The sequence below is a fragment of the Oncorhynchus clarkii genome, chromosome 25 (genome assembly GCF_045791955.1).
Source record: "Oncorhynchus clarkii lewisi isolate Uvic-CL-2024 chromosome 25, UVic_Ocla_1.0, whole genome shotgun sequence".
Lineage (NCBI taxonomy): Eukaryota > Metazoa > Chordata > Actinopteri > Salmoniformes > Salmonidae > Oncorhynchus > Oncorhynchus clarkii.
In genome coordinates this window covers 35,872,848-35,898,991 of record NC_092171.1, presented here as the reverse complement: position 1 = coordinate 35,898,991, position 26,144 = coordinate 35,872,848, and the positions used below count along the sequence as shown (strand labels likewise).

The following is a 26,144-nucleotide window of genomic DNA, read 5'->3' as shown; positions in this document are numbered from 1 at the left end:
TTATACAGAAAGTATTCAGACCCATTGACTTTTTCCCATTTTGTCACGTTACAGTCTTATGTTAAAATGGATTAAAAAATATATATTATCCTCATCAATCTACACACAATAGCCCATAATGACAAAGCAAAAACATTTTTTTTAACATTTTTCGAATGATATAAAAGAAGAAAAAAGATCACATTTACGTAAGTATTCAGACCCTTTACTAGTACTTTGTTGAAGCACCTTTGGCAGCGATTACAGCCTCTAGTCTTCTTGGGTATGACGATACAAGCTTGGCACACCTGTATATGGGGAGTTTCTCCCATTCTTCTCTGCAGATCCTCTCAAGCTCTGTCAGGTTGGATGGGGAGTGTCGCTGCACAGCTATTTTCAGGTCTCCAGAGATGTTCATACGGGTTTAAGTCCAGGCTCTGCCTGGGCCACTCAAGGACATTCAGAGACTTGTCTCGAAGCCAATCCTGGTTGTCTTTGCTGTGTGCTTAGGGTCATTGTCCTGAAAAGGTGAACCTTTTCCCCAGTCTGAGGTCCTAAGTGCTCTGGAGCAGGTTTTCATCAAGGATCTCTCTGTACTTTGCTCCGTTCATCTTTCCCTCGATTCTGACTAATCTCCTAGTTCCTCCCGCTGAATAACATCCCCACAGCATGATGCTGCCACCGTAGGGTTTGTGCCAGGTTTCTTCCAGATGTGACGCTTGGCGTTCAGGCCAAAGAGTTCTATCTTGGTTTCATCAGACCCAGAGAATCTTGTTTCTCATGGGCTCATGGGCTGTTTTTAAGTGCCTTTTGGCAATCTCAAAGCAGGCTGTCATGTGCCTTTAACTGAGTAGTGGCCACTCTACCATAAAGGCCTAATTGGTGGAGTACTGCAAGGATGGTTGTCCTCCTGGAAGGTTCTCCCATTTTTAACAGAGGAACTCAGGCACTCTGTTAGAGTCACCATCGGGTTCTTGGTCACCTTCCTGACCAAGGCCCTTTTCCCGATTGCTCAGTTTTGCTGGGCGGCCAGCTCTAGGAAGAGGCTTGGTGGTTCAAAACTTCTCATAGCAAAGGGTCTGAATACTTATGTAAATAAGGTATGTTTAAAAAAAAATTGTAATACATGTAGGAAAATGTATACAAACCTGTTTTCGCTTTGTCATTATGGGGTATTGTGTATAGATTGATGAGAAAACATATGTAATTTAATCCATTTTATAATAAGGCTGTAACATAACAACATTTGGAAAAAGTGAAGGGATCTGAATACTTTCTGAATGCTCTGTACGTGGACAGGAGTGCAGTGTATGAAACAAGTGACAACCTACTCATACCAGATCGCATCGTTTTATCAGTGCATTGCTTTATTTGTTTTTACACTTTAAAAGACAAACTTACATTTTACACTTCACTTTTATTTGTTTTCTAAAATGATTGCACAATTTCCAAGTAAGGAACTGCCAAAATACTTTTGGAAGTGGTCCACCCTCAAGTGAGTATAGTTCTCTAAAATGACAAACCACACAAGTTCCATAGCAGCTTTGAAAAATATTATTAGATTATAGTCAGAAAGTGGCCTTTATTTTAACTCAAAACAAAAGCTTTTGCTCTGAAACTAGCACACCACTATCCTGTTAACTGGAAGGCAAAGTGCTCAAATAGCAGCATAGTTAGGAAAAGCTAAAGCACATGGCTAAAAACATCAGACATGATTGGGAGACATTCAGTGCCAATACAGTTAAAAATGTATAGACAGAATACATATTTTTATTAGTAAATTGTGTATCTTAACGCCCATCATATCAAACTACTCATTTAATCAGTTTAAATCTGCAGCAATGAGGCATGGACCCTCATTTACAGACTAGATAAAACATTGTTCAGAGTTGTTGCAATGACAAACAAGCTCCCCTGTCTAGTGTTGTACATGGTGATGACAAATGCAGCTCGTGACATTTTGGATTAAAGAGAAGTGTGACCAAATGGTGGTAAGCTCCTTCGAGATCAGAAAGTCCTCCAGAGAAATGTGTGTTTCTCATCACATACTCTCTCTAAAAGTGCAGGGCAGGAAAAAGGCTGCAGTTATTCCTTTCTTTGTCAAAAAAAAGGAAAAAACGCCACAGCTGTGGAAAGATTTGTGGATGTGCTGTCTCCCCTCTCTGATCTGTACGATACTCAGATAACTTCTAAGGAGTGTGTGATAGAAATGGGTTAATAACATAAAATCAGTTAATTCACTTGATTCACATACATATCTTAGACTTAGAGACACATACAAAGAAATTATTGAGAGACCTTAAATATGTAATCTGCTTCCGGGTTCGAATCAAACTTTGAATATTGAGAGCCCATAACCTCTTGGCGGTAGAAATCTTGGACTTTTGGGGGGGCTCTAGTGTTCACGACTCTAGTGTAATATCTACATAGCATAGAGAGTATAGATGAGCTGACGGAGGATGTGATGAGCTCTCACCTGCACTCTGATGGGACTGGATGTCCTCCATGCCGGTCAGAGTTAGCAGGGACCTGAATGAACAAATGAGTTAATACATTAATGTTCCATAAGAAAATGTACTTGGCAACATACAATAACATCACTTCAGATAACATTATATCACAGAACATACATCATAAGACATGATCAAACAGACAAATATACTGTGTAGGGGCGGCAGGTAGCCTAGTGCTTAGAGTGTTGGGCCAGTAACCGAAAGGGTGCTGGATCGAATCCCTGAGCTGACAAGGTACAAATCTGTCGTCCTGAACAAGGCAGTTAACCCACTGTTCCTAGGCCGTTAACTGACTTGCCTAGTTAAATAAATAAGGTTACATTAAAAAAAATATATATATAGGGTTATATTATATACACTGCTCAAAAAAATAAAGGGAACACTAAAATAACACATCCTAGATCTTAATGAATGAAATATTCTTATTAAATACTTTTTTCTTTACATAGTTGAATGTGCTGACAACAAAATCACACAAAAATGATCAATGGAAATCAAATGTATCAACCCATGGAGGTCTGGATTTGGAGTCACACTCAAAATTAAAGTGGAAAACCACACTACAGACTGATCCAACTTTGATGTAATGTCCTTAAAACAAGTGAAAATGAGGCTCAGTAGTGTGTGTGGCCTCCACGTGCCTGTATGACCTCCCTAGAACACCTGGGCATCCTCTTGATGAGGTGGCGGATGGTTTCCTGAGGGATCTCCTCCCAGACCTGGACTAAAGCATCCGCCAACTCCTGGACAGTCTGTGGTGCAACGTGGCATTTGTGGATGGAGCGAGACATGATGTCCCAGATGTGCTCAATTGGATTCAGGTCTGGGGAACGGGCGGGCCAGTCCATATCATCAATGCCTTCCTCTTGCAGGAACTGCTGACACACTCCAGCCACATGAGGTCTAGCATTGTCTTGCATTGAGAGGAACCCAGGGCCAACCGCACCAGCATATGGTCTCACAAGGGGTCTGAGGATCTCATCTCGGTACTTAATGACACTCAGGCTACCTCTGGCGAGCACATGGAGGCCTGTGCTGCCCCCCCAAAGAAATGCCACCCCACACCATGACTGACCCACCACCAAACCGGTCATGCTGGAGGATGTTGCAGGCAGCAGAACGTTCTCCACGGCATCTCCAGACTCTGTCACGTCTGTCACATGTGCTCAGTGTAAACCTGCTTTCATCTGTAAAGAGCACAGGGCGCCAGTGGCGAATTTGCCAATCTTGGTGTTCTCTGGCAAATGCCAAACATCCTGCACGGTGTTGGGCTGTAAGCCCTCATGATGTCGGGCCCTCATACCACCCTCATGGAGTCTGTTTCTGACCGTTTGAGCAGACACATTTGCACATTTGTGGCCTGCTGGAGGTATTTTTGCAGGGCTCTGGCAGTGCTCCTCCTGCTACTCCTTGCACAAAGGCAGAGGTAGCGGTCCTGCTGCTGGGTTGTTGCCCTCCTACGGCCTCCTCCACGTCTCCTGATGTACTGGCCTGTCTCCTGGTAGCGCCTCCATGCTTTGGACACTACGCTGACAGACACAGCAAACCTTCTTGCCACAGCTCGCATTGATGTGCCATCCTGGATGAACTGCACTACCTGAGCCACTTGTGTGGGTTGTTGACTCTGTCTCATGCTACCACTAGAGTGAAAGCACCGCCAGCATTCAAAAGTGACCAAAACATCAGCCAGGAAGCATAGGAACTGAGAAGTGGTCTGTGTTCACCAGCTGCAGAACCACTCCTTTATTGGGGGTGTCTTGCTAATTGCTTATAATTTCCACCTGTTGTCTATTCCATTTGCACAACAGCATGTGACATTTATTGTCAATCAGTGTTGCTTCCTAAGTGGACAGTTTGATTTCACAGAAGTGTGATTGACTTGGAGTTACATTGTGTTGTTTAAATATTCCCTTTATTTTTTTGAGCAGTGTATAAATATACAGTTGAAGTCGGAAGTTTACATACACCTTAGCCAAATACATTTAAACTCAGTTTTTCACAATTCGTGACATTTAATCCTAGTAAAAATTGAAATACATACCTTGAAATACACCCACAGGTACACCTCCAATTGACTCAAATTATGTCAATTATCCTATCAGAAGCTTCTAAAGCCATGACATAATTTTCTGGAATTTTCCAAGCTGTTTAAATGCACAGTCAATTTAGTGTATGTAAACTTCTGACCCACTGGAATTGTGATACAGTGAATTCTAAGTGAAATAATCTGTCTGTAAACAATTGTTGGAAAAATGACTTGTGTCATGCACAAAGTAGATGTCCTAACAGGCTTGCCAAAACTATAGTTAGTTAACAAGAAATTTGTGGAGTGGTTGAAAAACCAGTTTTAATGACTTCAACCTACGTGTATGTAAACTTCCGACTTCAACTGTATATACACTTAGAAATGTCCTTGTTTTTGAAAGAAAAGCAATTTTTTGTCCATTAAAATAAAAATAAATGTAAATCACTGACGAATAATTTTGAGGCTGATTCCCTGAACTGTCAATGTTTCTAATTTGTTGTTTTGTGATTTTGTTATACTCTTGTGAATTCTATGTTTTTTACTAGATTACTTGTAGTTTTTCATGTTGTTTGTCTGTAATTGTGTAATGACTTGGTGCTGCCTATCTTGGTCAGGACACTCTTGAAAAAGAGATTTCAAATCTCAATGAGCCCTTCCTGGTTAAATAAAAGTTAAATAAATAAATAAAACATCAAATTGATCAGAAATACAGTGTAGACATTGTTAATGTTGTAAATGACTATTGTAGCTGGAAACGGCTGATTTATAATTGAAGATCTGTGTACTACACCCTTCACAGAACAGAGCAAGCTGTCTCTAGCCAGAATAGAAAGAGGAGTGGGAGGCCCCGGTGCACAACTGAGCAAGAGGACAAGTACATTAGAGTGTCTAGTTTGAGAAACAGACGCCTCACAAGTCCTCAACTGGCAGCTTCATTAAGTAGTACCTGTAAAACACCAGTCTCAACGTCAACAGTGAAGAGGCAGTTCAAGGATGCTGGCCTTCTAGGCAGAGTTCTGTCCAGTATCTGTGTTCTTTTGCCCATCTTAATCCTTTATTTTTATTGGCCAGTCTGAGATATGGCTTTTTCTTTGCAAATCTGCCTAGTAGGCCAGCATCCCAGAGTCGCCTCTTCACTGTTGACATTGAGACTGGTGTTTTGCAGGTTTGAAGTTATTTTAATGGACAAAAGAATGTGCTTTTCTTACAAAAACAATAACATTTCTAAGTGACCCGAAACTTTTGAATGGGAGTGTATATACCTGCGTTCTCTGAAGGCCACGACAGGAACCATGTTGTCTTCCACGCCACTCAGACCTAGATTGGATGGCTTTGTCCCCGTCCCGACCCCTAGGTTGATGACCTCTTCTAAAGTGCCGTTGCCGTTCTTCACAGGCTCAGTGTTCTTTTTTGGTTGGGCTTCCTCTGGAGAAGGGTTTCTGTTTGTCTTCCCATTCAGGACAGGCGTCTGCATGAAAACAATCATGTCGATTTCTTTTCAAGGCAAGGGCAAGTTCTGTTTTTTTTTTAAAAGTAAAATATGGTTAATAAGGATGGTATCGGGGGCAGGAAAGTACAAGTGCTTTTTGTTTAGTTTTAAGCTAAAGCCACTACCTTTGAGATGGATTTCTGCATGAAAGCAATCACATCATGAAAGCAACTTTAGCAGTTTGGTCAAGGACAATTTTTCTTTTTTTAAACGAGGGTGATTAACCTCTTAAGCAAAAAGAAAGTCAACTCCGGTACTTTTGGCAGAAACCCTGTGTGCTTCAGGGCAATGTACTGTTCCTCTGAACTAGGCTGGTGGACTTACTTGTTTATCTTCAGTTGAGGTCTTCCTAGTCCTCCTCATGATCAACTCCAGTCGCTGAAAACAAAAAGAAGTCTGAAAAGTCTTAAAAGCTTTCATTTAGAATTTCATAACACCCTTGTCAAAACTAAATTTAATAACATAACATTTCCCCCTTATAAAAATGTTCTTTTTTTTGTGAAACACAACAACAATTACCCCTAACATCCCTCCACCCCATGTATGGAAGTTGAACGCCAATAAATAAAGATCCTGGGTGCTCTCTTGTAGTCAATTTTACACTATCTGGATCCCCTAGAATATCCTATGAAGAATTTCAGAATGATAAGAATATGGCACATAACGACCCTGGTGTTTCTCATAACTGCGTAGAGTTCACGTCTTCCCTCCATTGTCACCTTTTTCCTCTCCTGCCGTTGTTCCTCCTCCTTCTGGAAGTGCTTCTCTCTCTGCAGCTCTGCCTTGTCCCTGGCCTGGGCCTCCTCCTCCTCTCTCTGGGACAGGACACAGAGAACCAAAGCCATTACGGAACCAGATGCTACATTATTAACACTGATATAAACTTTATATACCGTACATAAATGGACGAAGTTGGGCTTCTACTAAAATTGTGTTAATAGACCAGATCCCTCACCTGTTTCTGGAGGAGAGCAGCTTCCTGTGTGGCCCGGATGACTCTCTCCTCCTCTGCATGTCTCTGCTCCTCTTCCTCCCTCCTCTCCACTACCAGCCACTGGGCCTCAGCCTCGAGCCGTGCTTGCTCCTCTGCCCTCCTGCGCTCCAGCTCCTCTCTGCCTCTCCAGTGATGCCACATGACATGACATTACGTAACATGTGCACAGCACATCACCATACAAATGAATCTATCCTCTGAACATGTGAAATGCTCCCTTAGACCAGGTTTTCCCAAACTCGGTCCCAGGGTCCCCCCTGGGTGCATGTTTTGGTTTTTGCCCTAGCACTACACAGCTGATTCAGATAATCCCCCCAGATAACCTGGGGTGGAACCTGGGGGGGGCACCTGGGGGGGGGGGACCTGGTGGGGGGCACCTGGGGGGGCATCTGGGGGGGGGTCACCTGGGGGGGGGGTCACCTGGGCGGGCGGGACCTGGGGGGGAGAACCTGGAGAGGGGGGCACCTGGGGGGCCAAGACCGATTTTTGGAAACCCTGCTTTAGACTACTTCTGAAGGACAGTCGTAATTTTTTTATTCACAACCAGATTTTTGTCTTTTAGGCAAAAAGATTACTCAGGTTGTTTTTCCTACTGGGAAGATGAATGTTGGGTCAGTAGAAGACAGATGGGAAGATGTAAGGTGGCCCTCTGTCCGTACCTCTCTATCTCCTCCCTGCGCAGGCATTCCTCCTGCTCTCTCTCTGTCTTCAGACGGGCCTCTCTTCTCTTCTCTGGGGGGGACCTGGGGGGTGCACCTGGGGGGGGCATCTGGGGGGGGACACCTGGGGGGGGTCACCTGGGGGGGGTCACCTGGGCGGGGGGGACCTGGGGGGGGGGACCTGGAGGGGGGGGCACCTGTGGGGGGGGCACCTGGGGGGCCAAGACCGATTTTTGGAAACCCTGCTTTAGACTACATCTACAGATGCACAATCGAGAGCATCCTGGCGGGCTGTATCACCGCCTGGTACGGCAACTGCTCCGCCCTCAACCGTAAGGCTCTCCAGAGGGTAGTGAGGTCTGCACAACGCATCACCGGGGGCAAACTACCTGCCCTCCAGGACACCTACACCACCCGATGTTACAGGAAGGCCATAAAGATCATCAAGGACATCAACCACCCGAGCCACTGCCTGTTCACCCCGCTATCATCCAGAAGGCGAGGTCAGCACAGGTGCATCAAAGCTGGGACCGAGAGACTGAAAAACAGCTTCTATCTCAAGGCCATCAGACTGTTAAACAGCCACCACTAACATTGAGTGGCTGCTGCCAACACACTGACTCAACTCCAGCCACTTTAATAATGGGAATTGATGGGAGATTATGTAAAATATATCACTAGCCACTTTAAACAATGCTACCTTATATAATGTTACTTACCCTACATTATTCATCTCATATGCATACGTATATACTGTACTCTATATCATCTACTGCATCCTTATGTAATACATGTATCACTAGCCACTTTAACTATGCCACTTTGGTTACATACTCATCTCATATGTATATACTGTACTCGATACCATCTACTGTATCTTGCCTATGCTGCTCTGTACCATCACTCATTCATATATCCTTATGTACATATTCTTTATCCCCTTACACTGTGTATAAGACAGTAGTTTTGGAATTGTTAGTTAGATTACTTGTTGGTTATTACTGCATTGTCGGAACTAGAAGCACAAGCATTTCGCTACACTCGCATTAACATCTGCTAACCATGTGTATGTGACAAATAAAATTTGATTTGATTTGAAGGACAGTCGTAATTTTTTTATTCACAACCAGATTTTTGTCTTTTAGGCAAAAAGATTACTCAGGTTGTTTTTCCTACTGGGAAGATGACTGTTGGGTCAGTAGAAGACAGATGGGAAGATGTAAGGTGGCCCTCTGTCCGTACCTCTCTATCTCCTCCCTGCGCAGGCATTCCTCCTGCTCTCTCTCTCTCTTCAGACGGGCCTCTCTTCTCTTCTCGGCCAGAAGACATGAGGCCTCCTCTGGATCCATGGTGCCAGCAGACGGCCTGGTGCAGGAGGGGGCTCCAGGAAGGGGGCCTGAGGAGGTTTACATGTCTTAAGAGTCACTCATAAGAGTCCAAATTCACATTGAACCACATGGGTAGAACTGGACTTCCTGCATTGACTGAACTCAAATGGAATTGACCACAACCCTACACTCTACATTACAATATCTGAAATGTATCTAGGGAATTCTAGAAATAAATAGTAGTTGAAGGTGCAGTACCTTGCATTTTTAGATGCTCACTCTCACCTGTATCGCCCTCAGTTCTAGGTGTGGGGACTGTCTGAGGTTCTGCTGAGCCTACGAATGGTTGGACCTGGTCCCATGCTGCTGCTGAGATCCTGATTGGTTGTGAGTTCCCGGTGGAGAGGGTATGATTGGAGACTGGAGCCCAAGGAGAGATGGTCTGGCTGGGCCGTGAGTTCCCAGGGGAGAGGGTGTGATTGGAGACTGGAGCCCAAGGAGAGATGGTCTGGCTGGGCCGTGAGTTCCCAGGGGAGAGGGTGTGATTGGAGACTGGAGGACCATCCTCCTCCGGAACAGGGTACAGTTCCAGCCCAACCTGCTGTGATGGAGGCTGTCTGATCACAGGTTTGTGTCTGATCACAGGTTTCCTGAAAAAAAGAAGAAGAGGAGAATACTTTTGTTGAGATAAATAAGCAAACAACATCCATTTACTGGAAAGGTTAGACGCATTCCACAAGACGTGTGGTTGGTTAAATTATACACAACAATTCTCAACAGAGTGCTCTCTCTGCATGATAAGTAGTTTGTGTGACACAACATCCAGACGTAGTAGCAGACAAACAATCACATACCGTTCTGGAGAGGGCACTGCATCTCTGCTCTGTATGTTTGTGGGTAACACTTTCACAGGAGCATTGGGTATGTGAGGCTGCTGTCTATTCCTCCTGAACGTCCTCTCACTCTCCTTCTGCTGTGCTGCTTTTAACTTCATAATAAATCAACAGACATGTTACAAGACCGTTTTACTGCAGTCTGTTAGCATCCTAACAAATCAACAGATCATTTTACTGCAGTCTGTTAACTTCATAACAAATCAACAGATCATTTTACTGCAGTCTGTTAACTTTGTAACAAATCAACAGATCATTTTACTGCAGTCTGTTAACTTTATAACAAATCAACAGATCATTTTACTGCAGTCTGTTAACTTCATAACAAATCAACAGATCATTTTACTGCAGTCTGTTAACTTTATAACAAATCAACAGATCATTTTACTGCAGTCTGTTAACTTTATAACAAATCAACAGATCATTTTACTGCAGTCTGTTAACTTCATAACAAATCAACAGATCATTTTACTGCAGTCTGTTAACTTTATAACAAATCAACAGATCATTTTACTGCAGTCTGTTAACTTTATAACAAATCAACAGATCATTTTACTGCAGTCTGTTAACTTTGTAACAAATCAACAGATCATTTTACTGCAGTTTGTTAACTTTATAACAAATCAACAGATCATTTTACTGCAGTCTGTTAACTTTATAACAAATCAACAGATCATTTTACTGCAGTCTGTTAACTTTATAACAAATCAACAGATCATTTTACTGCAGTCTGTTAACTTTATAACAAATCAACAGATCATTTTACTGCAGTCTGTTAACTTTATAACAAATCAACAGATCATTTTACTGCAGTCTGTTAACTTTATAACAAATCAACAGATCATTTTACTGCAGTCTGTTAACTTTATAACAAATCAACAGATCATTTTACTGCAGTTTGTTAACTTTATAACAAATCAACAGATCATTTTACTGCAGTGATTGAGGTTTATTATTGGTAAACATGCTTCCAGAAAAGGGACATTTGTCTGTTATCTTTCAAACGTGTGTCTTCTGTAGATTACGACAGTTAATATAATCTACCTAACAATCCAGCATATATATGATAGAAACATGAGACAGAAGGAATGGAGCCATGTTACAAGCTCATTTTATTACGGTCATTTTGGGACGGCAGAAAGACATCAAAGTAATTTAGGCTTATAACCATTAAATGTTGTATTTTCAAAAATGTATAGAAATGTGTGCCTCTCTGTTAGAGTATGACAATGAATATCGTCCAGTAATCCAGTATACATGATGAATGAATAGAATAGAAAATGAATGAAAAGAATATAGAGTTTATTGTCTTCCTCCAATGAAATAATTTCCCTCAAGTTCGTGCATTACATGGAGACAAAATAACAACACCATCCCACCAACCCAGTCGACCCAGACATCTAACAGTCATAGAGATGAAACTATCTATCTCTATGTTTACAATTACATTTCCACCTGTGATGTTATATAACCTGTGATGTTATATAACCTGTGATGTAATATTACCTGTGATGTTATATAACCTGTGATGTAATATTACCTGTGATGTCATTTACCTGTGATGTCATTTACCTGTGATGTAATATAACCTGTGATGTAATATAACCTGTGATGTAATATTACCTGTGATGTAATATTACCTGTGATGTAATTTACCTGTGATGTAATATAACCTGTGATGTAATATAACCTGTGATGTAATATTACCTGTGCCCTGATGATGGATCAGTTGCTGCTACACTCTTAAAAGGGTACTTCGGCTGTCCCCATAGGAGAACTATTAGAAGAACCCTTTTCGGTTCCAGGTATGAACCCTTTCTACAGAGGGTTCTACATCGAACCCAAAAGGGTTCTGCCTGGAACCAAATAGGGTTCTCCCATGGGGACAGCTGAAGAACCCTTTTGGAACCCTTTTTTCTAAGAGTGTAAGGCTGGGACTGAGGGAGGTGGCTACCTGGTAGTTTGCCCAGATGATAGACCGGTAGTCTGCACGGAGATTTGCCTGGAAGTCTGATTGTGCCCGGTGGTGGTCAGGTGTGCCAGAGCGGTAGTCTGCCTGGAGGCCTGCCCGCACCCGGTGGTGGTCAGGTGTGCCAGAGCGGTAGTCTGCCTGGAGGCCTGCCCGCACCCGGTGGTGGTCAGGTGTGCCAGAGCGGTAGTCTGCCTGGAGGCCTGCCTGCACCCGGTGGTGGTCAGGTGTGCCAGAGCGGTAGTCTGCCTGTAGGCCTGCCTGCACCCGGTGGTGGTCAGGTGTGCCAGAGCGGTAGTCTGCCTGGAGGCCTGCCCGCACCCGGTGGTGGTCAGGTGTGCCAGAGCGGTGTGGTGATTTATGACAGTTGGTGGCAGTGGCAGGTATGGAGTGGCATGAAGCTGAACGGGGACAAACATGGACAGCTGAACCAGATGGTTTCATTGTTTTGGAGCAATGGGGTGGCGGTTAGCAAGGGATACAGTGAAATAATGTGAGTGTGCCCAACAATGGTTGAAAAAAGGAGAGGAAAGGAAGCAGAGAGTCAGTAGATCATTTGCCTGCTAATAGCTAAACTGAGCTTTTCATTTTGGTGGGAAATCTGGTCATGTAAATAAGTAATTAAGTAAGCATTGTCCAAATCCATATTGGAACGTATTCCCCTAAAATCAATTAATTTAACCAAATACACTTTATTGATGCTATGTCCTTTTTCTTGGATTGAGATCTGGTCTTCTACCTGCATTGCCTGCTGTTTGGGGTTTCTGTACAGCACTTTGAGATATCAGCTAAGGAAGGGCTTTATAAATACATCTGATTTGATTTGGTCTTTATACATGTGGGGCGGCAGGGTAGCCTAGTGGTTAGAGTGTTGGTCTAGTAACCGAAAGGTTGCAAGTTCAAATCCTCGAGCTGACAAGGTACAAATCTGTCGTTCTGCCCCTGAACAGGCCGTTAACCCACTGTTCCTAGGCCAGCATTGAAAATAAGAATTTGTTCTACCTGACTTGGCACCTACTACCATACCCTGTTCAAAGGCACTTAGATATTTTGTCTTTCCCATTCACCGTCTAAATGGCACACACACACAATCCATGTCTCAATTGTCTCAAGGCTTAAAAATCCTTATTTAACCTGTCTCGTCCCATTCATCTACACTTATTTGAAGTGGATTCAACAAGTGACATCAATAAGGGTCAGTCTATGTCATGGAAAGAGCAGGTGTTCCTAATATTTTGAACACTCAGTGTATAACTGTTATTCCACAGGCTTTTGGAAGTACCTTCCTCTTCTCTTGACTGACAACTATGACTCCTTCTCCTGGCTAGGTAGGAGCATGTAGGGGTTAGGAGGCGACAGACCAGAGCCCTCTCCCAGGCAGTCAGGGAAGAGCTGCGAGGAACTACAGCAGAGCCAAGCACAGTGGAGAAAAGACAATGCACAAGGACAGAGAAAAAATAGCATAGAAAATACAAGACAGAGATAGACAATTACAAGTAAGAAAGGGTAGGAAATCAGACGAAAGTTAAGGTCTAAAGATGTTACAGGGTGAAAGAATAAAGCTCGGTAGCTGAAGGGTTAAGAAGATGAAGCAAAGTCAAATAGACACTCAAAAGTAGTGCACCAAATAGGAAATAGGGCGCCATTTCAAACATATTCTTTATTCATTTACCGCTCTTGTTGTTGGTCTTCCTTCCTCGAGAGCCCTGGCTCAGTCTCTGTTTGGCCCTCTGGCACTTCTCTAAGGTCTTCTTCACCACAGACTCATAGCGCTCCTTCAGACAACAACAAACCTCATTGTCAGTGATACAGTAGTCTCTTCTCACATCCACTGTATGAGTTTGGCGAGCAAGACACGCTATTCAGTAACTTGGTCCAAGATCCATTACATCGTATTGAGCCTTACAACCATTTAGCTTCAGATAGAAACACAAAATGTTGAAAACTGTATCTGTTTTCTGGATTATTTCCTGGGTAATAATTTAATTTATATGGCAGTTATAGACGTTGCTGATTGGTTGTGAATCTGTGTTACAGGAAATAACTGTTTACCTATTTCTTTACCTGGTAACTAAATATTTATTTTCCTATTGGCCAATTCTTTAATTGTATGGAGGTTAAGCTTTATTGATACAGGAAGTGACAGACAGCAGTGATGGGCATTCCGGCTCTTTTGGCTCCCAAACGGCTCTTTATATGTTTTGTATTTTTTCAAGTCAAACAGTTTGCGATAGTTTGACTATGATTGGTGTTAAAACAATTCTAATTAAATTATTACATTACATCTCTACTCTACCTTAACCACAATGTATTTAAAAATGCATTGGTTTGTTTTGAAAAATGATGCTATTAAACATTTGCATTTAAAGTATAACTTTTTAATGTATGTAAACAAAGTGCATATAAATCTAAACATTCAAAACAAACACAATCTGAACAACATAATAGAATATTGAACCATATCAAAGACAAATAAATGATGTGCAAAACAGCAGCATCCCACTTCAAACATTAAACTGGTCCCTCTATTCTCTCTCTTCTTTACTGCCATGTTATAACCAGCAGCATCCCACTGAAAACATTAAACTGGTCCCTCTATTCTCTCTCTTCTTTACTGCCATGTTATAACCAGCAGCATCCCACTGAAAACATTAAACTGGTCCCTCTATTCTCTCTCTTCTTTATTGCCATGTTATAACCAGCAGCATCCCACTTCAAACATTAAACTGGTCCCTCTATTCTCTCTCTTCTTTACTGCCATGTTATAACCAGCAGCATCCCACTTCAAACATTAAACTGGTCCCTCTATTCTCTCTCTTCTTTATTGCCATGTTATAACCAGCAGCATCCCACTGAAAACATTAAACTGGTCCCTCTATTCTCTCTCTTCTTTACTGCCATGTTATAACCAGCAGCATCCCACTTCAAACATTAAACTGGTCCCTCTATTCTCTCTCTTCTTTACTGCCATGTTATAACCAGCAGCATCCCACTGAAAACATTAAACTGGTCCCTCTATTCTCTCTCTTCTTTATTACCATGTTATAACCAGCAGCATCCCACTGAAAACATTAAACTGGTCCCTCTATTCTCTCTCTTCTTTATTGCCATGTTATAACCAGCAGCATCCCACTGAAAACATTAAACTGGTCCCTCTATTCTCTCTCTTCTTTATTGCCATGTTATAACCAGCAGCATCCCACTGAAAACATTAAACTGGTCCCTCTATTCTCTCTCTTCTTTATTACCATGTTATAACCAGCAGCATCCCACTGAAAACATTAAACTGGTCCCTCTATTCTCTCTCTTCTTTATTACCATGTTATAACCAGCAGCATCCCACTGAAAACATTAAACTGGTCCCTCTATTCTCTCTCTTCTTTATTGCCATGTTATAACCAGCAGCATCCCACTGAAAACATTAAACTGGTCCCTCTATTCTCTCTCTTCTTTATTGCCATGTTATAACCAGCAGCATCCCACTGAAAACATTAAACTGGTCCCTCTATTCTCTCTCTTCTTTATTGCCATGTTATAACCAGCAGCATCCCACTTAAAACATTAAACTGGTCCCTCTATTCTCTCTCTTCTTTACTGCCATGTTATAACCAGCAGCATCCCACTTAAAACATTAAACTGGTCCCTCTATTCTCTCTCTTCTTTATTGCCATGTTATAACCAGCAGCATCCCACTTAAAACATTAAACTGGTCCCTCTATTCTCTCTCTTCTTTATTGCCATGTTATAACCAGCAGCATCCCACTTAAAACATTAAACTGGTCCCTCTATTCTCTCTCTTCTTTATTGCCATGTTATAACCAGCAGCATCCCACTTCAAACATTAAACTGGTCCCTCTATTCTCTCTCTTCTTTACTGCCATGTTATAACCAGCAGCATCCCACTGAAAACATTAAACTGGTCCCTCTATTCTCTCTCTTCTTTACTGCCATGTTATAACCAGCAGCATCCCACTGAAAACATTAAACTGGTCCCTCTATTCTCTCTCTTCTTTATTACCATGTTATAACCAGCAGCATCCCACTGAAAACATTAAACTGGTCCCTCTATTCTCTCTCTTCTTTATTACCATGTTATAACCAGCAGCATCCCACTGAAAACATTAAACTGGTCCCTCTATTCTCTCTCTTCTTTATTGCCATGTTATAACCAGCAGCATCCCACTGAAAACATTAAACTGGTCCCTCTATTCTCTCTCTTCTTTATTACCATGTTATAACCAGCAGCATCCCACTGAAAACATTAAACTGGTCCCTCTATTCTCTCTCTTCTTTATTACCATGTTATAACCAGCAGCATCCCACTGAAAACATTAAACTGGTCCCTCTATTCTCTCTCTTCTTTATTGCCATGTTATAACCAGCAGCATCCCACTGAAAACATTAAACTGGTCCCTCTATTCTCTCTCTTCTTTATTGCCATGTTATAACCAGCAGCATCCCACTGAAAACATTAAACTGGTCCCTCTATTCTCTCTCTTCTTTATTGCCATGTTATAACCAGCAGCATCCCACTTAAAACATTAAACTGGTCCCTCTATTCTCTCTCTTCTTTACTGCCATGTTATAACCAGCAGCATCCCACTTAAAACATTAAACTGGTCCCTCTATTCTCTCTCTTCTTTATTGCCATGTTATAACCAGCAGCATCCCACTTAAAACATTAAACTGGTCCCTCTATTCTCTCTCTTCTTTATTGCCATGTTATAACCAGCAGCATCCCACTTAAAACATTAAACTGGTCCCTCTATTCTCTCTCTTCTTTATTGCCATGTTATAACCAGCAGCATCCCACTTCAAACATTAAACTGGTCCCTCTATTCTCTCTCTTCTTTACTGCCATGTTATAACCAGCAGCATCCCACTGAAAACATTAAACTGGTCCCTCTATTCTCTCTCTTCTTTACTGCCATGTTATAACCAGCAGCATCCCACTTCAAACATTAAACTGGTCCCTCTATTCTCTCTCTTCTTTATTGCCATGTTATAACCAGCAGCATCCCACTTAAAACATTCAACTGGTCCCTCTATTCTCTCTCTTCTTTATTGCCATGTTATAACCAGCAGCATCCCACTTCAAACATTAAACTGGTCCCTCTATTCTCTCTCTTCTTTATTGCCATGTTATAACCAGCAGCATCCCACTTAAAACATTAAACTGGTCCCTCTATTCTCTCTCTTCTTTATTGCCATGTTATAACCAGCAGCATCCCACTTAAAACATTAAACTGGTCCCTCTATTCTCTCTCTTCTTTACTGCCATGTTATAACCAGCAGCATCCCACTTAAAACATTAAACTGGTCCCTCTATTCTCTCTCTTCTTTATTGCCATGTTATAACCAGCAGCATCCCACTTAAAACATTAAACTGGTCCCTCTATTCTCTCTCTTCTTTATTGCCATGTTATAACCAGCAGCATCCCACTTAAAACATTAAACTGGTCCCTCTATTCTCTCTCTTCTTTACTGCCATGTTATAACCAGCAGCATCCCACTTAAAACATTAAACTGGTCCCTCTATTCTCTCTCTTCTTTATTGCCATGTTATAACCAGCAGCATCCCACTTAAAACATTAAACTGGTCCCTCTATTCTCTCTCTTCTTTACTGCCATGTTATAACCAGCAGCATCCCACTTAAAACATTAAACTGGTCCCTCTATTCTCTCTCTTCTTTACTGCCATGTTATAACCAGCAGCATCCCACTTAAAACATTAAACTGGTCCCTCTATTCTCTCTCTTCTTTATTGCCATGTTATAACCAGCAGCATCCCACTTAAAACATTCAACTGGTCCCTCTATTCTCTCTCTTCTTTACTGCCATGTTATAACCAGCAGCATCCTACTTAAAACATTAAACTGGTCCCTCTATTCTCTCTCTTCTTTATTGCCATGTTATAACCAGCAGCATCCCACTTAAAACATTCAACTGGTCCCTCTATTCTCTCTCTTCTTTATTGCCATGTTATAACCAGCAGCATCCCACTTAAAACATTCAACTGGTCCCTCTATTCTCTCTCTTCTTTACTGCCATGTTATAACCAGCAGCATCCCACTTAAAACATTAAACTGGTCCCTCTATTCTCTCTCTTCTTTACTGCCATGTTATAACCAGCAGAATCCCACTTAAAACATTAAACTGGTCCCTCTATTCTCTCTCTTCTTTATTGCCATGTTATAACCAGCAGCATCCCACTTAAAACATTCAACTGGTCCCTCTATTCTCTCTCTTCTTTACTGCCATGTTATAACCAGCAGCATCCCACTTAAAACATTAAACTGGTCCCTCTATTCTCTCTCTTCTTTATTGCCATGTTATAACCAGCAGCATCCCACTTAAAACATTAAACTGGTCCCTCTATTCTCTCTCTTCTTTATTGCCATGTTATAACCAGCAGCATCCCACTTAAAACATTAAACTGGTCCCTCTATTCTCTCTCTTCTTTATTGCCATGTTATAACCAGCAGCATCCCACTTAAAACATTCAACTGGTCCCTCTATTCTCTCTCTTCTTTACTGCCATGTTATAACCAGCAGCATCCCACTTCAAACATTAAACTGGTCCCTCTATTCTCTCTCTTCTTTACTGCCATGTTATAACCAGCAGCATCCCACTTCAAACATTAAACTGGTCCCTCTATTCTCTCTCTTCTTTACTGCCATGTTATAACCAGCAGCATCCCACTTCAAACATTAAACTGGTCCCTCTATTCTCTCTCTTCTTTACTGCCATGTTATAACCAGCAGCATCCCACTTCAAACATTCAACTGGTCCCTCTATTCTCTCTCTTCTTTATTGCCATGTTATAACCAGCAGCATCCCACTTAAAACATTAAACTGGTCCCTCTATTCTCTCTCTTCTTTATTGCCATGTTATAACCAGCAGCATCCCACTTAAAACATTAAACTGGTCCCTCTATTCTCTCTCTTCTTTATTGCCATGTTATAACCAGCAGCATCCCACTTAAAACATTAAACTGGTCCCTCTATTCTCTCTCTTCTTTATTGCCATGTTATAACCAGCAGCATCCCACTTAAAACATTAAACTGGTCCCTCTATTCTCTCTCTTCTTTATTGCCATGTTATAACCAGCAGCATCCCACTTAAAACATTAAACTGGTCCCTCTATTCTCTCTCTTCTTTATTGCCATGTTATAACCAGCAGCACACCGCAATGCAGACCATCATTTGCTTTTATGAGAGATTTGCGTTCAGAAATGCAAGCTGCCTCACTTTCAAGGGGCTGATGCGGTTTCTTCTCTCAGTAATTATTTGTCCCGTTTTCGAGAAGACCCTCTCAGAGGGAACGGATGTGGCCACTATGCAGAGTCTCCCTGTCATGACTTTAGTAAGCTGTGGGTAGACAGAGGCCTTGTTCTTCCACCAGCTGAAAGGATCTGCAGAGGAGGGGCTCCTCCAAAGGAGGTGCTCCTCCAAATAGGATCGGACCTCCATTATGGCATCTGCTGAGGGATTCCTTCGTGCTACATTCGTGCTACATTCCCAGTTGCTCATTGACAAACAGCATCCAAACAGCAGACTGAGTTTGTGGCACTACTTCTGGTGCTTCTGCTCCATCTGATCCCTCTTCTTCCTGTTGCCCTGGTGCCTGAGCCAGCTGACTGCTGGGGATGTCCCTCCCTGCTGCTGAGGTTATTCTTTGAAGAGTTTCATCAATCGCTCTGGCATCACTGAAGGCTAACTTCTTAAACCTGGGGTCAAGTGCAGCGGTTTCTTATAGCACGTGATTATATTCCATTCTGTGGAACTTTCTGTCCATTGATGAACATAGGGTGTCCATCAACTCTGCCACATGTCCTGTGGTTACATTTGCTTCTCTCTGGCGGCTGGCTGTGATTCGCTGCAGACCCTTGCACAGGAGTATCATTTTTGAAGCTGTCACATAGCTGAAAAGAGAGAACAGTAACTTATTAGTTCAGGTTCATGTTTTGTCTACTGATACTAAATTCTCATCTACTGCTCATATACATATATAATACTGGATTAAATAATGATGTAGGAATAACTGCTTACTCTACCTCTCTCCATTGATCTCCACAGTGACCTGCTCAAAGGGTTCCAGGACTCTGCACACCTCCTCCACCACCTCCCATTACTCTTGGGTCAGAGCATCAACAGGTGCATTAAAAATGGCCAGGGTAGAGATCATTTGACTCAAGAAACCGCTTCAACATATAAAATGTTGAATTCCACCTTGTAGTTCAGTCTTGTTAAGGCCTCAGCTCAAGCATCCCCATCTGTCGTTGTGTAGACTTTAGTTTTTCAGCACCTATTGTGCTCCTGTGGAAGTATTCCACAGCTGCTTTCACTTTGTCCACAGTGGGCTTCATCACCTTCAGAGCATCTCTTACAATCAGGTTGATTGTGTGGGCAAGACATGGATGATGGGTCCATTTTAAAATTTTCATGACTTTGGTTATGCTAGCTGCATTGTCGCTAACACAACAGGCCACTTTTCTGTCTACTTGCCATTCTCTGACCACTCTCAACAGTTCCTCTGCCAAGTTCTCTGAGGTGTGTCTGTCGCTGAACTCAAAGCAGTCCAGAAGACAGCTAGACATCAAAAAATCTTCAATGAAGTGACATGTAACCGACATGTAAGAAGTGGTTACCCTTGATGTCCAACAGTCAGTGGTAAGGCAAACTGCAGTAGCTTTTTGGACTCTTTCCCTCACTGTAGCCTGTGTGCTCTCGTACAGTTGTGGAATAAGTGATTTTAAAAGGGTTTTCCTGCTTGGAATTGTGTACATTGGATTTAGACTATTGCTATAATTTCTTAAACCTCTGTCCTCCATGATTGAAAATGGCTGGAAATCGGTGGCAATCATTTTAGCCAATGCAATATCAATTTGGCCTTGTTTTGCTACAGACATAGTCTTTGGCATAAACTGGTCCATAGAAGACTGCATTGCTGTGGGTCCCTGCGTAGGCCTACTTGACTGAGTGGATACGAGATGCTGGCTCCACCACTATCACTAGCAGGCCCACTAGTTTCTCTGCTACAGCTAGCTTCACAGTCTAGTGCACAGTTCGCATATGCCGTGGTAGGTTGTGTGTAGAACCGGCTTTATATGAGATTTTGTTTTGGCAAATTCTACAATGTACTCTAACATTGTCTACATTATTAAAATGCATCCAAATGCTGCTGTGCTTCCGACTAATTTTTCAGATGTTGTTTTCACTGCTGTCCTTCCTCTCTCTCCTCGGCTACTAAGTGTGTGACTGTGAGTGAGTTGGCTCCGCCCTCCCTCATGCATCTTTGGTTCATCGGTTGACACTGCGTGTCTGATTGACAGGAACAACAATCAGGCTGTTAGTCTGAGCAGACAGTCCGAACTAATGTGTGTGCGCTTGAGCATTTAGGCTTATATTATTATTATTTTTCGTTCTTTGAATGAGTTAATTCTATTCATTTAAATCTTTTGATTATTCATATCTTTATTTTTTTATAAATAGATTAGTCTCTTCTGATATGCGAGCGGGCTCCCAACATTCACCTACAAGAGCCGGCTCTAACTCGTTCGCGAACAACCCATCACTAACAGACAGTTCTAGTTCCGGTGGCTGATGATGTTCAATGTGGCTTGTTCAATAAAGCTGCTAAATAGCTATCCGCCTCCATCTAGTCCTTGCTCCAACAGAAACCATCCATCCACCTGTACTAACGACCCTCAACTTAAACTAGTGCATTTTATTTTCTGTAAAGCAACACTGATGCCCACAATAGACACCTAATCAGAAGTAACTACTGCTCCATCTGACCCCTGAGGCACAACAACTCACTGTCTCCTCCTTCATCATCTGCCTCCTCTTCTCCTCCACGGCAGTGCGCCTCCTCTCCTCCTTCTCTCTCTGCTCCTGCAGCCTCCTCTTCCTCTCCTCCAGGTGGTGTTCATGGAGACGCCTGGCCCGCTCCTCGCGAGCCAACCGGCCCAGCTCTCTGGACACTACATAAGCATTTAGTGGAGTTTAGTTTAGTTGATTTATTTAACTAAATCATCGGTCAGTGGTTCTCAACCTCCTTTGGTTACAGAGCCCTAAATCACTTTTTTTTTATCATTATGCCTATGTTCTTATGAGTCTTCTGAATTACCACCTGGGTATAGGCCAGGTACCCCCAAGGGGTACCTCAGGTTGAGGTCCACCATCATCATAGGTGGTGGCTACATACCAAGCTGTTTCTTAAGCTCCTCCCTCCGCTCAAGAGCTGTCCTTCGCTTCTCCTCTTTCTCTCTCTGCTCCTGTAGCCTCCTCTTCCTCACCTCCAGCTGCTGCTCATAAAGACGCCTGGCTCGCTCCTCTCGAGCCAACCAGCCCAGCTCTCTGGACACTGCAAAACACATTGTGGGACTTACTAGCCACCAAAATACTACCCTGGTACCAGATTTTGTGCTGTGTAGATCACTACTACTAAACTAATTTAGCATGACAGTGACCATGGGAGCTGGCAAGAAGAAGACAGCACAAATAGATCTGGGACCAGACTAGGAAAATACCTCAGAGGAATGATCCTGGACAAGACTAGGAAAATCCCTGAGAGGAATGATCTTGGACCAGACTAGGAAAATAGCTCAGAGGAATGATCTGGGACCAGGCTAGGAAAAGACCTAAAAGGAATGATCTGGGACCAGGCTAGGAAAATACCAGAGAGAAATGACCTGGCACCAAGCTAGGAAAATACCTGAAAGTAATGATCTGGGACCAGGCTAGGAAAATACCTGAAAGGAATGACTAAAATAAGTGACTGACAATTGAGTGGTCTCATAGGTGTATTACATGTGCAGTCGTCATCATGTGTGGCTACACATACCAAGCTGATTCTCATGCTCCTCCCTCCGCTCCTTCGCTAGTCTCAGCCTGTCATCAACCTTCAGCGCCTGTGGCCCTGGAATATTAGAAAAGATGTGACATTCACTCTACGTCACTGTGCATAGAGTATGGGTTGGGAACATCAGTGATCAACATCAGTAATGATGATGGGATTTAAGATGGGTTGACTGTAGCTAGCTGCTCCATAGACACACTTTTATTTTTCAGGACAGAATAACAGTAGGCTAACAATTGAGGGACATTTTTTTAACGTTTCAATAAAGAGATAAGACAATAAATAACATTGGAAAGGTTTGTATGAAGATGCAATGACAGCTTATACTCAAATTGTCCTATAATAATAGCATGAAATTCATGTTTTGATAACAGTGGTGAGTTTCAGAGGAAGAGAACTCATGACGACTGACACACAAAGAACAAGCAGTACCCCAGGCACAGAGGGAGCGAGATAGAGATAGAGAAACACTCTAAGAAAAAAAGGTGCTATCTCGAACCTAAAAGGGTTCTTCAGCTGTCCCCATAGGAGAACGCATTGAAGAACCCTTTATGGTTCCAGGTAGAACCGTTTTGGGTTCCATCTAGAATCCTTTCCAAAAACCTGGAACCAAAAAGGGTTCTACCTGTAACCCCTATGGAACAATTTTTTTCTAAGAGTGTAGAGATAGAGAGAGTGATAGAGAGAGAGAGTGATAGAGAGAGAGATCGAGAGAGAGTGATAGAGAGAGAGAGCGAGAGAGAGTGATAGAGAGAGAGAGAGAAAGAGAGAGACAGAGAGAGAGCAAAAGAGAAAGAGAGAGAGAGAGAGAGAGAGCGAAAGAGAAAGAAAGAGAGAGAGAGAGAGAGAGAGAGAGAGAGAGAGAAAGAGAGAGAGAGAAAAAGAGAGAGTGAAAAAGAGAGAGAGAAAAGAGAGAGAGAGAGAGAGAGAGAGAGAGAAGAGAGAGAGAGAGAGAGAGAGAGAGAGAGAGAGAGAGACAGAGAGAAAGAGGGAGAAAGAGAGAGAGAGACAGAGAGAAAGAGGGAGAGAGAGGGAGAGAGAGAGAGAGCGAAAGAGAAGGAGAGAGAGAGAGAGAGAGAGAGAAAGAGAGAGAGAGAAAAAGAGAGAGTGAAAAAGAGAGAGAGAAAAAGAGAGAGAGAGAGAGAGAGAGAGAGAGAAGAGAGAGAGAGAGAGAGAGAGAGAGAGAGAGAGAGAGAGAGAGAGAGAAGAGAGAGAGAGAGAGAGAAAAGAGAGAGTGAAAAAGAGAGAGAGAAAGAGAGAGAGAGAGAGAGAGAGAGAGAGAGAGAAAGAGAGAGAGAGAGAGAGAGAGAGAGACAGAGAGAAAGAGGGAGAAAGAGAGAGAGAGACAGAGAGAAAGAGGGAGAGAGAGGGAGAGAGAGAGAGAGCGAAAGAGAAGGAGAGAGAGAGAGAGAGAGAGGGAGAGGGAGAGAGAGAGAGAGAGAGAGAGAGAGAGAGAGGGGGGGGCGGGGGGAGCACTGGTGTAAGACCTGCTGCGTGACTGGTTGTGTTGTTACTGATCACAGCTGATTTGATGGAGGCAGGGACACAGATGACTGCTCTCCTCTTCTCTGAATTATTGGGCTTTGTGTCTTCATTGCCTTTTTCTGATACCAAAGAAAGAATAAAAGAGAACATCATGTTCAGGCCTCTCTGACATTCAGCTGACTTAAAATGAATGATTTAGTCAGGATCATTATGAGGTGGTTTTCCAGTTCATAACAGGTTTTACATTATAACATCATCATTATGGTTTATACCTGCTAGCAAAGTCTGAGACACTACCTTAGAAAAAGATGTCTTAGAATCTTAGTATAAGATGTTTAATTCCAGATAGGTCATGTCATTCCAGTTTCTAGAAAATGTTACTGGTTGTACTTAATACAGGCCTTAAACCATGACAGGTTTTAGCTGTTAATAAAAGAGTGGCAGGTAGCCTAGCGGTTAGAGCGTTGGGCCAGTTGTGCTAGTTCGAATCCCTGAGCCAACAAGGTGAAACAAATCTATGGATGTGCCCTTGAGCAAAGCACTTAACCTTAATTGCTCCAGGGTTGCTATTGATAATGGCTGACCCTGGCCGTGACCCCACTCTCTGAGGGTGTCTAAGGGGGAGTTGGGATATGCAACAACAACAAAAAACATTTCCATTTCACAAGTGTATAGTAAACATTAGTAAATGTGTGAAACAGGACAAATATAAGCACACACCAAATTATAATTTGATTATAATGTGCATGTTCCTGTTGTGCCTTGCAGGGATAAACAAATGCCATCGCCTGACCTCATGGAGATTTAACAAACAAATAAAGACTGAAGAGGATAAGAACAAAGACATGCTTCACAAGAGGGTGATAAATAGTGATATTTGGTACAAAGGAGTATTTACGATAACAGACAGGTGATAAGTAGTATGCGCCTCCTCAACATGCAAGAGACGTACATAAGAAAGTATCTTTCTTGTGCATGAGAGAGACACACAAAAATTATCTTCTTTTACACTCCATGGTATAATAATGGATAGTATAATAATGGGTATTATAATAATGGATAGTATAATAATGTGTATTACAATAATGGATAGTATAATAATGGGTATTATAATAATGTGTGTTATAATAATGGATAGTATAATAATGGGCATCAATGCATCCTACTGAATCAGGCCTATGATACGTGTTGATGTTTACCACAGCAGAGATAGAGGGTGATTCAATAAGCTACTTCATTACCTCACTGTTTACAAAACAAAATGGCAGTAGCAAATAGGATGAACGTCTATCTACAGATATGAGGCAATATCAGATAATCTGATCCATTGGTACATGTCAGGAATAAATTCTACATAATAAATCTAAAATAAGATAATTACTTTATTATATGGCCTACATACATGATGGAACATATCCTCACTGATGATAAACTGGAAGAGAGAGGCTGATTCTGACTGATTCTGCTTCAGACAGCCTGTCCTGTATATAAACACAGTTAACGGCAAAGCAAAGCTACAATACCAACCTCATGTCAATGACCTCCATGTCATTCTATAAACACAGTGAACACCCCACAGTGAAGCTATCATCCTCACCATAGCAAAGCTACAGTTACCCACCACCCTGTACCCCCCTGCAGTAAAAAAAAAACTGCCATATCAAGGCAACAGTACCCACCTCTTCGTCTCCCGGCTCTGCTCTCTTTTTTCTGCTTGTCTAGAGTATCTCTGGTAGAAAGACCCTTTCTGTCTTCTTGGGGTGCTGTCTTCTTGCTGGGGGTCTCCCTGTGTTCCCTCTTCTGTATCACAGCCATGTTACTGCTAGGCACTGAGCAGGGAACACCACAACTCTGCCACACAACACAGACTCTCCTCTTCCTCCTCCTCTTCCTCTCCTCCTTTTATAGTTCTATTTCAAAATGCCTGTACTGTTCTGTGTGTC

At 42.4% G+C, this 26,144-nt stretch overlaps 1 protein-coding gene across 1 annotated transcript; it reads right to left on the bottom strand.

Annotated features, from left to right (window-relative positions):
- Positions 1-1,769: 1,769 nt before the first annotated feature.
- Positions 1,770-26,144, bottom strand: LOC139383530 (ensconsin-like). Its single transcript, XM_071128100.1, has 16 exons — positions 25,881-26,144; positions 24,204-24,320; positions 22,702-22,776; positions 22,063-22,221; positions 21,675-21,838; positions 13,523-13,625; positions 13,133-13,252; positions 11,836-12,275; positions 9,843-9,976; positions 9,274-9,638; positions 8,903-9,056; positions 6,963-7,119; positions 6,727-6,822; positions 6,332-6,385; positions 5,781-5,986; positions 1,770-2,508 (listed from the first exon to the last, which is right to left on the bottom strand). Exons 1-16 carry the CDS (start codon positions 26,014-26,016, stop codon positions 2,382-2,384), a joined length of 2,607 nt encoding a protein of 868 aa, XP_070984201.1. The 5' UTR covers positions 26,017-26,144; the 3' UTR covers positions 1,770-2,381.

Coding starts and splice junctions, on each gene's coding strand:
- LOC139383530 (XM_071128100.1), bottom strand. CDS start 26,016: ATGGCTGTGATACAGAAGAGGGAACACAGGGAGACCCCCAGCAAGAAG. Junction 9,639..9,842: donor GCAGTGCCCTCTCCAGAACG/GTATGTGATTGT, acceptor TCTTTTTTTCAG/GAAACCTGTGATCAGACACA. Junction 5,987..6,331: donor CCTCAACTGAAGATAAACAA/GTAAGTCCACCA, acceptor GTTTTCATGCAG/ACGCCTGTCCTGAATGGGAA.